The 14,948-nt window shown below is 39.8% G+C and overlaps 1 protein-coding gene across 1 annotated transcript; it reads left to right on the top strand.

Annotated features, from left to right (window-relative positions):
- The first annotated feature begins 10,840 nt into the window (after positions 1–10,840).
- Positions 10,841–11,989, top strand: LOC135472420 (probable serine/threonine-protein kinase DDB_G0272092). Its single transcript, XM_064751918.1, has one exon. The coding sequence runs from the start codon at positions 10,841–10,843 to the stop codon at positions 11,987–11,989; it is 1,149 nt and encodes a 382-aa protein (XP_064607988.1).
- Positions 11,990–14,948: the final 2,959 nt, after the last annotated feature.

Below are 14,948 nucleotides of genomic sequence, written 5' to 3' on the forward strand. Positions count from 1 at the left end.
CCGGAGATCTGTGCTTGGTGTACGATCAGGAATGATATGTGACTTACTGGATTCTTTGACGATTGGTTTCAGGCTCTGCCATTGCCTGAAGGCCTGTAGAACTTTGTACACCGTCAAAAAGAACGTGGTGAAGCACATGCGAAGATCACTGTTGTCCAAATCTAACCATTCGTTGCTAAAAAAAAAGGCGACAGAGAAACTTCACAACACCGTACTGCGTGTTCATCTAAGTGATAATTAATATTACCAGTATCCCTGTTCTGTTTTGAAGGATTCCTATTAATTTAGGCTTCAAAACAGACATCCCTGTACCAGCCCTCATTCAATATGAACGCAGGACCAATACCCAAAACGATTTTTAGCATAAACCACCAAAGGACTAAAGTATATACAGCACAAATTTAGGATGGGATCTTAGAAAGAGAAGCAATTAACAGTTTCGAATTATGTTGTAACTGATTTATTTATTGATTTGATTTATCTTTTCACTTATTCCACGGCGGCCAGCATTATGGTGGGAAGAATCCGGGCAGAGCCCGGCGAAAACTCGCAACCATTTGTAGGTAGCTGGTAGATCTTCACACGTACAGGAGAGGAAGCCATCATGAGCTCGACTTGAATGACAGCGATCGCATTGTCGAGACGCTCCTGTGTCATTACGCCAACACGTTATCTAGCAGGCCACTATGATATTATAGAAAATTTATTTATTTATTTGATTGGTGTTTTATGCCGCATTCAGGGAGATCACTTATACCACGGCGGCCAGCATTATGATGGGAGGAAACCGGGCAGAGTCCGGAGGAAATCCACGCCTACCCGCAGGTTGCTGCAAGACCTTCCCGCTTACAGCCGATATTATAGAAAGGCGGATGGAATGTTCTACGCGAATGAATGAAAATATTATTAAAATCATGCAACGTGCTGATATATAAGTTGCCAACAATCAAACTATATTTATGCATCTCAGTTGCGATATGATTGCAAATGTCCATATATCCAACGTAGCGATCTAATTCAACACGATGGATATACAGCTCCCAGCCCCGATGTGAAACGTTATTCTTGGATCACTTTCTCAAGAGGCTCTGTTTCTTTGAGTATATGATATTGAAATTTTCGTCACTATGCTTACATGTTTGACCATCGTCACTATGCTTCCATGTTTGACCGTCGTCCCTATGCTTCCATGTTTCACCATCGTCACTATGCTTCCATGTTTCACCATCGTCACTATGCTTCCATGTTTCACCATCGTCCCTATGCTTCCATGTTTCACCATCGTCACTATGCTTCAATGTTTCACCATCGTCACTATGCTTCCATGTTTCACCATGGAGCATTGCACACATTTTGTATTCGACATGAAGAAGTTCATTATATTTAGTTCTGTGGATACAAAGCACGTCTTCACACTGCCTTCCAGTTACAATGGGTCAGACAGCAGTTACAGGATTGCTATAACCAGCAATGCATGGATCTAGCACACCCGATGCCCCACCACCCTTCTCGTCACAACCTTACTTTTCATTAAATTACTGGTAAAAGCAGTTATGAAATATGTTGATATCGATTGAAAGATTGAACATTTGTAACCAATGTGTGGGACATCCGGTTTGCAACAATGCTGCTTATGATTGGTCATTTGCGGGCTCTTGACTGACAGTGTGGAAAGGTCTATCGCGATCAGTAAACTGGATATGACTGATTCTTGCCCTGACATAACTGATTTGCTCCCCCTGCTCCCCCACAATCCTTGCTCATCCTGGACGACCGACTTACCTGTTAGCGGCGTTGATCAGGTACACGGACAGAGCGGAGGCGTACTTCACACAGTTACCCCCGAATCACCTCCACTTCCTGCTCCAGGAATTTAGAATCCCGCTCTCTGTTCCCAACCTGCTGGAGTTTGGTGTAAAGTCGTGCGAGCTGCATGTTCAGGTCACGTAATATCTGCAACACGCAACAACGAATAACCTGATTTGAGTTCGTCACGTAATATCTGAAACACACAGCAATAGCTGATTTAAGTGTGTTACGCTCTGGCCGTACGTAGGAAGGTCTGTCAGCAACCTACGAATTGTCGTGGGTATCCCCTGTGCTCTGCCCGGTTTCCTCCCACCATAATGCTGGCCGCCCGTCGTGTAAGTGAAATATTCTTGACGGTGTAAAACACCAATTAAGTAAAATAAAATAAATAAGTTTGTTACGTAATATCTGAAACATGTAATAGAGATAACCTGGTTTAAGTTTGTCACGCAATATCTGAAACATGTAACAGAGATAACCTGATTCAAGTCTGTCACGTAATATCTGAAACATATAATAGAGATAAACTGGTTTAAGTTCGCCACGTAATATTTGAAACACGTAACAACGATAACCTGGTTTTAAGTTCACCACGTAATACCTAAACCACGCAACAACGATAACCTGATTTAAGTTATTCACGTAATTTCTAAAACATGTAATAGAAATAACTTGGTTTAAGTTTGTCACACAATATCTGAAACATGTAATAGAAATAACTTGGTTTAAGTTTTGTCACACAATATCTGAAACATGGTAATAGAAATAACTTGGTTTAAGTTTGTCACACAATATCTGAAACATGTAATAGAAATAACTTGGTTTAAGTTTGTCACGCAATATCTGAAACGTGTAATAGAAAAAACTTGGTTTAAGGTTGTCACGTAATATCTAAAACATGCAACGGAGATAATCTTTTTTACCTTTGTCACTTAATATCTGAAACACGTATTAGCGATTAGCTGATTGCCACGTAACATCTTAATAACTCAGCAGTGATAACCTGATTTAAGTTTGTCGCGTAATATCTGAAACACGTAATAGAGAAAACCTGGTTTAAGTTTGTCACGTAATATCTGAAACACACAGCAATAACAAGCTGATTAAAATGGAAGTTAATATAACATATCCTAGTGGTAGCTATATTAAAACTTATCACCTAATACCAGTAACACAGACAAATATACCCTGGAACCAGACTGTACGTAACGCGTGAAAGTCACAACAGCGATAACCTGATTAAAGCTTGACACGTGATACTGAAACTATCACCAGCGATCACCTGATTAAAGCTTAACTCGTGATACCTGAAACAATCACCAGCGATCACCTGATTAAAACTTAACTCGTGATACCTGAAACAATCACCAGCGATCACCTGATTAAAGCTTAACTCGTGATACCTGAAACTATCACCAGCGATAACCTGATTAAAGCTTGACACGTAAAACCTGAAACAATCACCAGCGATAACCTGATTAAAGCTTAACTCGTGATACCTGACATACACAATCTACGATACTTTAATCAGCGATAACCTGATTAAAGACTGACACGTGATACCTGAAACTATCACCAGTGATAACCAGATTAAAGCTTGACACGTAATACCTAAAACAATCACCAGCGATAACCAGATTAAAGCTTAACTCGTGATACCTGAAACTATCACCAGCGATCACCTGATTAAAGCTTGACACGTAATACCTGAAACAATCACCACCGATAACCTGATTAAAGCTTAACTCGTGATACCTGAAACAATCACTAGCGATAACCTGATTAAAGACAGACACGTGATACCTGAAACAATCACCAGTGATAACCAGATTAAAGCTTAACTCGTGATTTCTGAAACTATCACCAGCGATAACCTGATTAAAGCTTAACTCGTGATACCTGAAACTATCACCAGCGATAACCTGATTAAAGCTTGACACGTAATACCTGAAACAATCACCAGTGATAATTTTATGAAAGCTTGACATGTGATACCTGAAACAATCACCAGTGATAACCAGATTAAAGCTTGACACGCGATACCTAAAACGCGCAGTAATGATAACCAGACCAAACCAAATGGCAACAAAAGTGAAAAGTGTGCTGAGCGTTAGTAGAGCTTCTTCATTGCCTCCGCCTGTATCCTTTTATCGACCATCGCGATTGTGTTATATCCACATGTGTTTATCTAGTCTCTTTATGCCTATGTTCATATCTACTGTACCATTTGAATCTTTGCCACTCTTTGTGTATTGTGTCGGTTTGTGAACACTTCACTGTTCTGATTATTAAGTAACGTCGATAAGCTACATATATAATGTGTGTGTCTGAAAATGTTTATTGGTCAAAATACATTTTAATGTGACAACACTTCATGTAAGCTGCAACTGCTTGTATCGGTCTGCAAAAATGTTTCCCATCGAACGCAGTAATGGAAAACAATGATGCAGGACGCGCGCTCGTGTGCTAATTACCGGGTCGAATGCTAAAATTTGACAGTGACAAAACGTTTTGGCCGGAAAATGTTAACACCATATCAGCTATCGTGCTCAGATCAAAGAACGGAGAGAGTACATATTCCCAATTCTATACGTCTGTAAGCAGGAATGGTAGCTGATACTCGGGCACATGTTCATTTGACCAGTTGAAGACAATACCGGTATCTGGTTGGATAGTCTGCAGTGCTTGCTGAAAACATCAGTATCGTAGATTGTGTATGTCATACGTTTTATTGTAAACAAATTTCCCCGAACAAACTTTGGCTAATTGCGGCTTTGGGCGAGGCCGATGTCTTAAGTAAGCATTATGTGTAAAAGTTGTATTGTTGGAAGAGGGTGAGATATTTAAGCTGCTACAATGCTGGATGACAAGAACATGTTGTGGCTTATACATTGTAAAGGCATTCAATTACGGCGCTGTGTAACTCGGGTCAATAGAACGTGGCTGTTTAGGAGCGAAACCAAGACAACGGGATGTTCCATAAACATTATATTCCTGTAAGACGTCTCTGTCTTTTTTTTTTTCAAATTCTAACCATCGCCTGTCGATCAGTGTGCAAGGGCAATTAAGTCTTGTGTGGTATCCCATGCAAGGGAATTGCCATCCTCTAGAAAAATGATGATTAAAAAGCGTAAATGTAAGTCAGAAACCAGGAACCTTGTCCTGCTTAGTCTCTTAGCGATAGTCTCCCAAGACATGCAGCATTCAGCTGGCACCCTGTATTTGTCTGTTGCATAGCTACATTAGCCTAGTGCAAAAACACTTGAATAAGTGAATGATTATGGCTTCACGTCACTCCGACAATATTGCAGCCATATAACCACTGTCTTTTGAAGCTAAGGTGGAAGATGGAACAATCAGGCGGTAATTATTTTACGACACCCTGCTTGGATGACTGGTATATTGCGGGATTGTCCAATTTGATTCTTTAGTATTAATATACAGATGAAACTTATTTGTCCATGTACAGATGTTTCAATCAAACGAGGCGCGAACCAATCAAACCTAGCCTTTGCAAAGGGAATGTGTAGACCCCCGCTCTCATTGTTAGTCTTGGTGACAAAAGGCGAACAAAGACGCTCGTGTGACGGTTTGTGCCCTCAGATGCTCATTGAATACCATTCATTTTCTGTCGATATGGTACGCATATCTGTACGAAACCTTGGGATCGATGTCATTCAAAAACGGTTTCAATGACAAGTTCAGTGATATACCGGTGCATTCCATTACCTGAGAATAGTCTGCTGGTATTGGCTCAACATATCGTGTAATGTATAATTCAATGCAGGTATATCAAACTAAAGTTTTAGTCCTTCATTCTTTCTGAAATGCCATATGTATTGCAATGTAGTTGTCCCTGAATGGTTTTAGCGGATTTATCAAATTCAGCTTCTTTGTTTTTCAATCTTTAATTGCCTTCCTTCAGAATCGATGTGGCCCAGGATTCCTAGTGAAAACTCTTGCCCCGGGCTTGTGACTCTGCTATAAACAGTAAAGTAGCTTGAATTCCATATATAGGAAGGCTGATTGCAACTGTATCGCCTGACGTAAGCGTACAGGTGTGAAATGTAGCATACATTTGTCAGGGATGAAGAGTTCCTGGTGGAGCAGGGTATGAACCCCAAAAATAACGATTTAACAACTGGTAACAAACGACTTCACCCTGCTTGAACCCAAAGTCTTTCTGCAGAGTGTGCCGACACGAATTACCCAATTACCCCTGGAGAGTGTTAGCCGGAAGTCGGTAATCGATGTCCTTAAGCACCTTAGCCGTAGCTACTCTGGCTTACTAATTACATTGTAAGACAGACTGGTCTCTAGGTAATGGGCCGTGCTAACGAACTACACCGACGGTACCAACAATGACACTCTACTGCTGGATGCGATAAGCCAAGCTGTCATTGTTCGCTTGTTATCGCCTATGTTTGAACAACGCGGATTTGAACAGTGAACAACCACACAACTACATACTATCTCAAAGCTAGCATATCACCATTTTAACTTCGAGTTAAAGAAATTACATGTACATAAGTAAGTTCATATTTTGACACAAGAAATATATTTGAAATCGGCTCTTGGTCATGATAGTAGCTTTCGACTCGTGTCTCAATGAAAGATGATATCCAAAATTGTCCAATAACAATGCGACAACAACACAAACCATATAAACTTAGATTCCACAGGTACGTGTGCATGTGTGACACAATAAGCTACCAACCATACAAACTTCGAGTGCACTGGTACGTGTACATGTACAATACAATAAGCCACTAACCATACAAACTTCGAATGCTCTGGTACGTGTACATTTCTAATACAATAAAGGGCCAGCCATACAAACTTCGAGTCCACAGGTACGTGTACATGTCTAATACAATAAAGGATCAACCTTACAAACTTCGACTCCACAGGTACGTTTACGTGTACAATACAATAAGCTACCCACTATACAAACGTCCAGTGCTCTAGTACGTGTACATGTACAATACAATGAAGGACCAACCATACAAACGTCGAGTGCTCTGGTACGTGGACATGTACAACACAATAAAGGACCAACCATACAAACTTCGAGTGCTCTGGTACGTGTACATTTCTAATACAATAAAGGACTAACCATACAAACTGAAGTACTCTGGTAGGTGTACATTTCTAATACAATAAAGGACCAACCATACAAACTTTGAGTGCACTGCTCTACGAAATGGGGCACTTGTTTTAACCGCAAAACATCTATTGTGTTTTACAGATATTCGGTTAAACTGAAAATCATGAAATTACGTCCTTGCATTCAAGTTCATTTGTCAACGGACTTAGGTTCAAGACATCCTACGAAATTGATTGATCAGCGTACCGTTGCATTGCTCATTCAGAGACTTCTAACAACAAACACACAACAGTGAACACGTCTTAGCTGGAATTTATAACGCTGTCCTGCAGCCAAGTCTATTAGCATGCATATGCTTGAAGCGAGGTAGGCCTACTCATTTCACGTATAAAGCAATTAAATTTTAGAGGTCTTGTTTTTAATAAAGCTGATTCCTGTTTAATGCCTGTGTGAAGTATACAGGACTTCAGTGTTTCAAGGCATAAAATAACAAATCTAAATGTCAAAAAATATATTACAGTACTCTGGTATTGCTATTGGGAAAATGAATGCCTAAGCGATAATCCCTGCATATTTACACGAGTTGAGTATTGTTTGACTTTTCCCGACTGCCGGTATGAGGTACACAATGATACAGAAAATTACTTAATATTGCCATCGAAGTGTTCATCGCAGAAGACATTACTCACACTGGAAATGAAATCTACCTAACGAACCATGGCTTATGGCTATCGTATGTAGCTTACTGGTTTGCCTCAGATATTAATAATTATGCATGATTATTATCATTTTAATTCTAACACCAGGTTTCCATCCGCTTCCGGTGTATTTCAACATTTAAAGTACTATTATTTCAATGCGCTGCCAAAAGACGCAATCTATGGAACCCATGAATGCAATTCCCATTAATCCTCTATGTCTTCTTTATCTCAAGACGCCTTGCATCGTTATGGTTATTGACATCCTCCTCCTGGTGATTAACACGCTCTCGTGCTATTGATGCACACACATAGCTGGTGCTACATGGTCCCTTCTCTTAAACATCTGACTGTACGACGACGACACACCGGCGCACGTTTGCACCTATACAAATACTCACAGGAAATACACATGTACATCTTTTTGACGGACCAAAATACCTTTACCCGAGGGAATTGATTTTCCTTCTCCAGTACAAATTATATTTACCGAGCTCTCTGTAGACATCTACCCGACGTCTTCACTGGTCAAAGTCATATTAACATCGGGAATTGGATCTGCTAGATGGTACGGAAGAAAGGTCGTTTTCAGTGTTCTGGACACGGTTTTATTCTGGGACTTGTAACATGCACTCCGATGCTTCAGATGCGCTAGCGGACCTACAAGTTTATCTCAAATAAACAATTTGACAGCTAAGGCTCCCTGTTCCATTTAATTTCGATATTGCCCTCCATTCAAATTGCAGCAGACAATAGATCAGCCTGTGGGGAACCCCCACCGGTATGTACATGATAGTGTACTGATGGAGCTAATGATTGCTGTGAAGCCTGGCTTATTATGTTGAGACAATACAATACCCACTGCAATCAGTCATCATATAAACATTAAGTCCAATTAACAAATGTTTACTCCAGAAAACATTTACTCGTGAAAGCCTTGCATAGTTACCTATGGGAAATCGAAGGGTCTCGCCACCGCCAGCGAGAATTGAGATTGTGGTCAGAGCTTCCCTTTTTTTCTGGTGAGAAAGTATGTATTCATCAAACAGTTCGGCATAATGATAATTCGTTCATAATCAAAATTACCCATCGGCAAACCACAATTAAAATCGGATAACCACAACTGAAGTGGGGCTGCTAGTTAGAACAGTAATTTCATAAACAACAATATTTACAATGTTGTGGACAGTAAATTGAATTCATCGTTTTCTACGGAAATATCTCATATATATCTCCACAATGACTGCCACAGGTAGCCGCTAGATCTCCCACTAATTAATAACAGAGTACCATTCTTACCTTCTGTGTCATTATGTTTGTGACCGTACATCACCAGTTTTCTCTGCCGAAGTAACGCGAATAGAGCTGACAAAGTATATTTCGTTTGATAACAATGCTGCAAGAGCGAGATGTAATCAAAGGTGTATGGACAGGCACAAAGAGGATATACAAACGTACAACATGTACTGGATGAATCAAACATACTTGTCAGTACTAAACTGCTACTTGCAGAATAGGAACTTTACTGTCAGGATGTCGCAATTATACAACGCGGTTATACGATTATGATAAAAAGAAGAAAAAAGAAACACGAATTACCTGAACCGAAAACTATAGTGAGCTTGTATTCCATTATATACGACATGCTTCACGAGAACAATCTGCCGAATTGGCCAGTGTTCCTCCGTTAGATCCAAAGGTAAAACAAACAGACTTTAGGGTCGTATTCTCCTGGTGTATCACCGCACTGAACGGTATGGGATCATTTCCAACATCGCAACCATCTTTCACGCGATAAAAGCACTTTTCTTCCTTGAGTAGACTTACATACGGCGATTTAGAGAGCAAACTTGCGATGCTGTCAGATACACACCCTATACAGCATACCAATGTATCTGAGGTGTGCTGTTTCATTTTGAAGTTTGAAACAGATTATTTATTCAATGATTTTTTTTGATGGAAATCTACAAAACATAACAGGCCCGTACGTGACACATAAAAGATTACCTAACCCACCCCTAACCGTCTTGTATTCTGATCCCACTTGTTTTATATTTAATCTTGGCTTATTTTTTAGAAATTAGGCACCGTTTTAATTTGGCCTATATTAAATATGAAAGAAAGCAACATGGACAGTAAAACCAGAGCATCGACGACAGTGTGTGATAATTGGCAAATGGCCACAAATAACCTCTTTTTAATTTACCTCAATTAGGTTCCTATTCTAGATGCTTAAAAAGTAGCAGTCGATATGTCCCCAGCACCATGGCCTAAGCAGAGCTACATGCATAGGTAAAATACGCAATGATGTTGTTAGCAGTTTATTACACGTAACATTAATTTTCTATTTTTGAAAAAGACACTCCTGTATTTGTTTGTAAAGCGAGACAGGTCTACCACCTTCTTTAAAGTGAACATCATAATGGGATATAGCAAATATTTTATTCCGTGAGGTGGCACTAGTGTGAAGCATTGCACATATATGGTTTTGCAACGTATACAATACAATCGGTACATTGTATGAGTTTCTAGTGTAATGTGGTACTGTATTCCATGTGACGTCACTATGATGAGCTGGAAAAGGAACGTTCCACATTGATCACTGAATAAATGACGTCTGCCGGATCATCATTAATTCGCGAATACATGACGTAAATGATTGTGACGTTTATACATGCCTTTCTTACGTTTACATTTATGACGTCACATTACAAATGCGCAATTAACATTTGGAAGAGGTATTTTCTAATATGTCACTGACTGTACACGAACAAGACATGACTCCTGAGAAAACAAACCATTTTAACGAGGCGACGTTGTCTCCCGGATTGTCAACTCCGTGGGGAGTTCTCCCTTTCAAGGTAAATAGTTGAGCTTTACTGCTTAACCCATGTTAGAAGGGAAACATTCCAATCAGCTTTGCGGCAGTGTGAATAGTTTTCTAGGGTTTTGTTATAGAATATGCTTCTTGTAAGTTTCCTTTTCCAAAGACTTTGAAGATGAACTAAATGCAGCAGACTTCATTCAATACTTGGCTTTGACTCTAAAGCGAGATTTAAGTTAAGTCTTGTTCGAGAAATGACATTCAGTTACAGGTTTAGATTACAAGAGCAGTTTTCTAAATAGATTGGATGTTTGTGTATTAACACAGGGTTTCATAAACGCTCCCTCAAGTTGGAACAATGGTCTGCCTTCTACCTTTCGAGCTCTGGAGTGGGCGTACCCAATGTGTCGGTGGGGAGAGAGGATTGGCCTGTTTGAATGTCTGCTGGAGAGTCAGGAGTCTCGACATGATCACGTGTATATGTGGAGGCTGGGGGATTCCACCGTAATCATTACTGGCCGTCCTCAACACGTCCTTCCGCCACAACCTTCCCCGGAGAAAGAGAAGAGACAGAGTAGAAACTCTGCTGGATACAAAGAGCCAAGCGAGAACACCCCTGTGTCATTCTATCAGTTGGGAGCGTGTATCATCCAGAGGTATTACTATGGACTAGAGAAGCAAGAAGTAACAGAAAATGTAAAAAACGCCCAAACAACTGACAACCATCCGTGTGTCGCCCCATTCTCCTTGCCTGACACCCCAGAAAATGATGATGGGGGAATTTGGTGGACTAAGCTGCAGACGCCTACAGACCTATCCAAACTCGATGTACCAATTCTCTCCCACAGGCATCTGTCCTCTGAAAAGACAGTCGTCGGAGAAGGAGCATTCGGTACAGTATCCCTCACAATTTTGGCCGGCATCAAACAGGTCGTCGTCAAATCGTTCTACGATGACCATTCCACGTCTGAGGACATTTTACAAGAGTCTAAGCTCCTGTATTACCTAAGCGATACAGGTTTTGTGCCTCAGTTGTTCGGAGTATCGTACGGCCCGGACTTCCGGGTATCCATTGTACAGGAGTACTGTGCTCAAGGCGTAACATTGTACGATGTATTGTATGGCTTCTACAACTTGTCCAACGAAGCCTGGATGAAGATCATCCGGCAACTGGCTAATGGGGTAAAAGCGATCCACTGTAAAGCCGTACTGCTCAATGATTTAAAGGAAGACAACATACTCGTGGATTGTCAATCCGGCAACTTCGAGGTCAAGTTTATAGACTTTGGTTTGTCCACATTCAAGGAAAGCCGAATTTACCACGTTATACCTGAAGAGAGACACATGCGAGCGCAGCTAGCACCGGAAGTTATATACGGACAGCCAACGAGACCATCCTCAGACATTTACAGTCTGGGTAAAATACTGGACAACATTTCTTACCAATGTGGTACACGAGGACTTCGTGAAATAGCGGAGGTCTGCCTGGGTCCCGTGGATAAGCGACCCTCAATAGACAGTGTCATCCAGATGATTTCAGATCTCGACTAGATTATGACAACCCATTCAATACTTTCTGTCTTATTTTTATTCATGTGAGTCAGAATTTATAAAATGTCCAATTTAAGACGTTGTTTACACAACTGTATCTATTTACTGACAAAAATAAACACGCCATCTTGTTTTCATCACTTGAAGTGTTTCTTGTTATGTTTATGCCATTATTCACCGTTTTTCTTGCTTCAGTTTAAAAGTGTCTTTTTCTCCCCATCTTTGCTGAGTGCCTAATGCATCATTATGAATTTACGCCGCTCTCATTAGCTGGACAGTAACGCACGCTACGCTTGGAATAAAGCGCTTAAGCACTAATCTGTAATGGTAGAGATATAGCGGTTCTCTATACGCATGTATAGCCCAGTGCCCTCTACCCACCTCTCCGGCCACCGTGAACACGAAATAACAATGAAGTAACCAAACATGATAAAGCACTCAGCAAATACATAAATGATTAACAAACATACCCAGTTATATATGTTATTCCATATATATCTGGTGTGATGACAGATATCAGCCATTATACGCCATGGCCATAATAAATCAGAAAAACGTACGCAAAACGTGAGTAATCAACTTCCGGAAGGCTGATGGGATGAAAACGTTCACAGTAAAGAAAGCTTTCCGATATCAAATTAATCTATCAATATAACAGTGCATGGATGTTCTCAGTTCATAGCATCTAATTAACACTGATGGACGGCAGGTGTTGCATGTGATCAGTCAGATTAGTATCTTTCTACATCCATACACGGCGTAATATACGTGATTTCATAATTGGTTAGAAGAACAAATGCATAACGAATTGTTAAATGACCCTAAGTTAGCAAAATGTAGGTTAAACAGGTGAATCGCATATTGCTTTCCTCCGCAAAGAGACACACTGGATAGACATATCACTCAGTAAAAAATAATTACCTCAGAGATAAATGAAACTCTTATTATCTCTTCATACGGAATATACTATGTGGCCTAACACATAAAAGTTCAAAAATCTTCTCGGCTTTCTTCTTGAGGTGTAAAAATGTCTGTAAACTCCCGTTTTTCTAAGGCCATGGGTGCCCTATCTCCGTATATTTACGACCACTTTACATTGACGGAAAATATGCATAAAATAAAGGAGTTATTAAGACATATAAAATATGCCTCAAAAATGAGAAACAATAATTCTAACTTTGTTTGCCACATTTTTCAACCCTTTTTTTAAAAACCGTTTCATTGCATCTTTTCGCATATCCTTTAATTATTGAGATAAGGTGCATGGCTGCGAAGGTGTTTTTCTCACTGATAAAAATGAACAATGAGTGTAATTGACTTGACTCTGTTTGACCCTGACGCATTGCCTGTCGACAGTGTCCGTAAGAATTGCTCCTACAGATATTAGGAGAGCGTAATAGATAAGCTGGTAATCAATGGTATTTTAAGCTGTATAAGCTCAAGGATGAACAATACGACGTCCACTGCTATCAAATTAACCTCTGCTGTATGAGCTTAGAGGAAAGCAAGGTGAATTGGATACGAAACTAGACAATTCTGGACTGAAATCAGCTTGTACATGCATGAGTGATTGATGTTCTTCTCTCCACATTTATACATTAGATTCTGTCACTATACATTTCACACATATTTATATTCAGGTTATTATATACATGTAATTACCTCAATTCGTCAATGTTTTTTCCTATGCACATACATTCGCTGCAGAAAAAAAAGCCACTGATACTATCATCTCACTCCGGCTGACATTCTTTGTCCCTAATAATTTATGCCCATGCGGCTACATTTCCCCCAGTTATTTATGCTGCACCTTCATTGCACATGTACATACATGTATAGGTTCATTCTACGGAACTTGCCGTCGATCATATCCATATTTTTGGACGTATCGAGTGTCCCACTTTAGCATTTTAAGAACCAAACAGAAATCGTCTTTCAAAGCCTAAACGGAAGCTGAGAAATAATATTTAGCGTACTGTTGCGACGCTATTAAACCGCTTCTTTCCAGAATTTAGAGGTAAGGGTCTTTTTTGTCACAAACTATATCCAGTGAGAAAGGGTTGACATCTTAACTGGGATGTGAGAATCATACATTTTCCGTTCGCTGATTGCAAACCCGCACAAAGCGTGCATATTAAACTTGTGTTCTCACAATATTTAAGAGGCTGTACTCAATTTTTTTGGCCCAAAAATCCGCATATGCAATTCAAATCAAACGGTCTGTACTTGCCAAGAATAGCTCAAATTATTGCTTCGCATGGAGTCTGTCCGGTTTTCTCCCACCATGATTCTGGCCGCCGTCGTATAAGTGAAACATTCTTGAGTACGGCAAGACACCAATCAAATTATTGCTTTACTACATATATTGTGTTCAACTGATTCAAAAGTTTTAAGGCGACTCGTATTATAAAGTTTAGGGGCGTTATCATGGATTTTGAACGGCAACACGTGCACAGATGAGCTTGATATTTTGTGACAGGTAACTATTTGGGCTGTTATAAAATCAAAGCAAAAATTCGATTGAATTTGCGCTGATCGATTTTTTGCCAAAAATTTCTCGAATGGCTTGTTCAAAAACCGATTTACACTGTATTCAAATGCTAAACCATGCCTTATTCCAAATGCCTGGATGAAATGTGACATTGCCGGTTTCTGTATTACGTAACAGGTAAGATTTCAACAGTCGGTCTTTCATTATACTTCGTTAACTCGGAGACAGTATACACTTGCATAAAGTTACTGGAATGATTCCCTATAAACGGCAGTAAACAACTTACTAGTTATGCAAAAAATTACATCAAAGGTAAAAAAGGGTAAAAGTGACAATGCATTCGTGAGGTAATACAGATGAAATTAGATTGACACAATATGATAAACATTAGAATTAACATCGTAAAGCTAACGGACCAAGACTATATATATTGTTTAATGGCAGCCCCATTCTAACGAATGATTTGTG

This window comes from Liolophura sinensis, chromosome 8 (genome assembly GCF_032854445.1).
Source record: "Liolophura sinensis isolate JHLJ2023 chromosome 8, CUHK_Ljap_v2, whole genome shotgun sequence".
In the NCBI taxonomy this organism is placed as follows: Eukaryota; Metazoa; Mollusca; class Polyplacophora; order Chitonida; family Chitonidae; genus Liolophura; species Liolophura sinensis.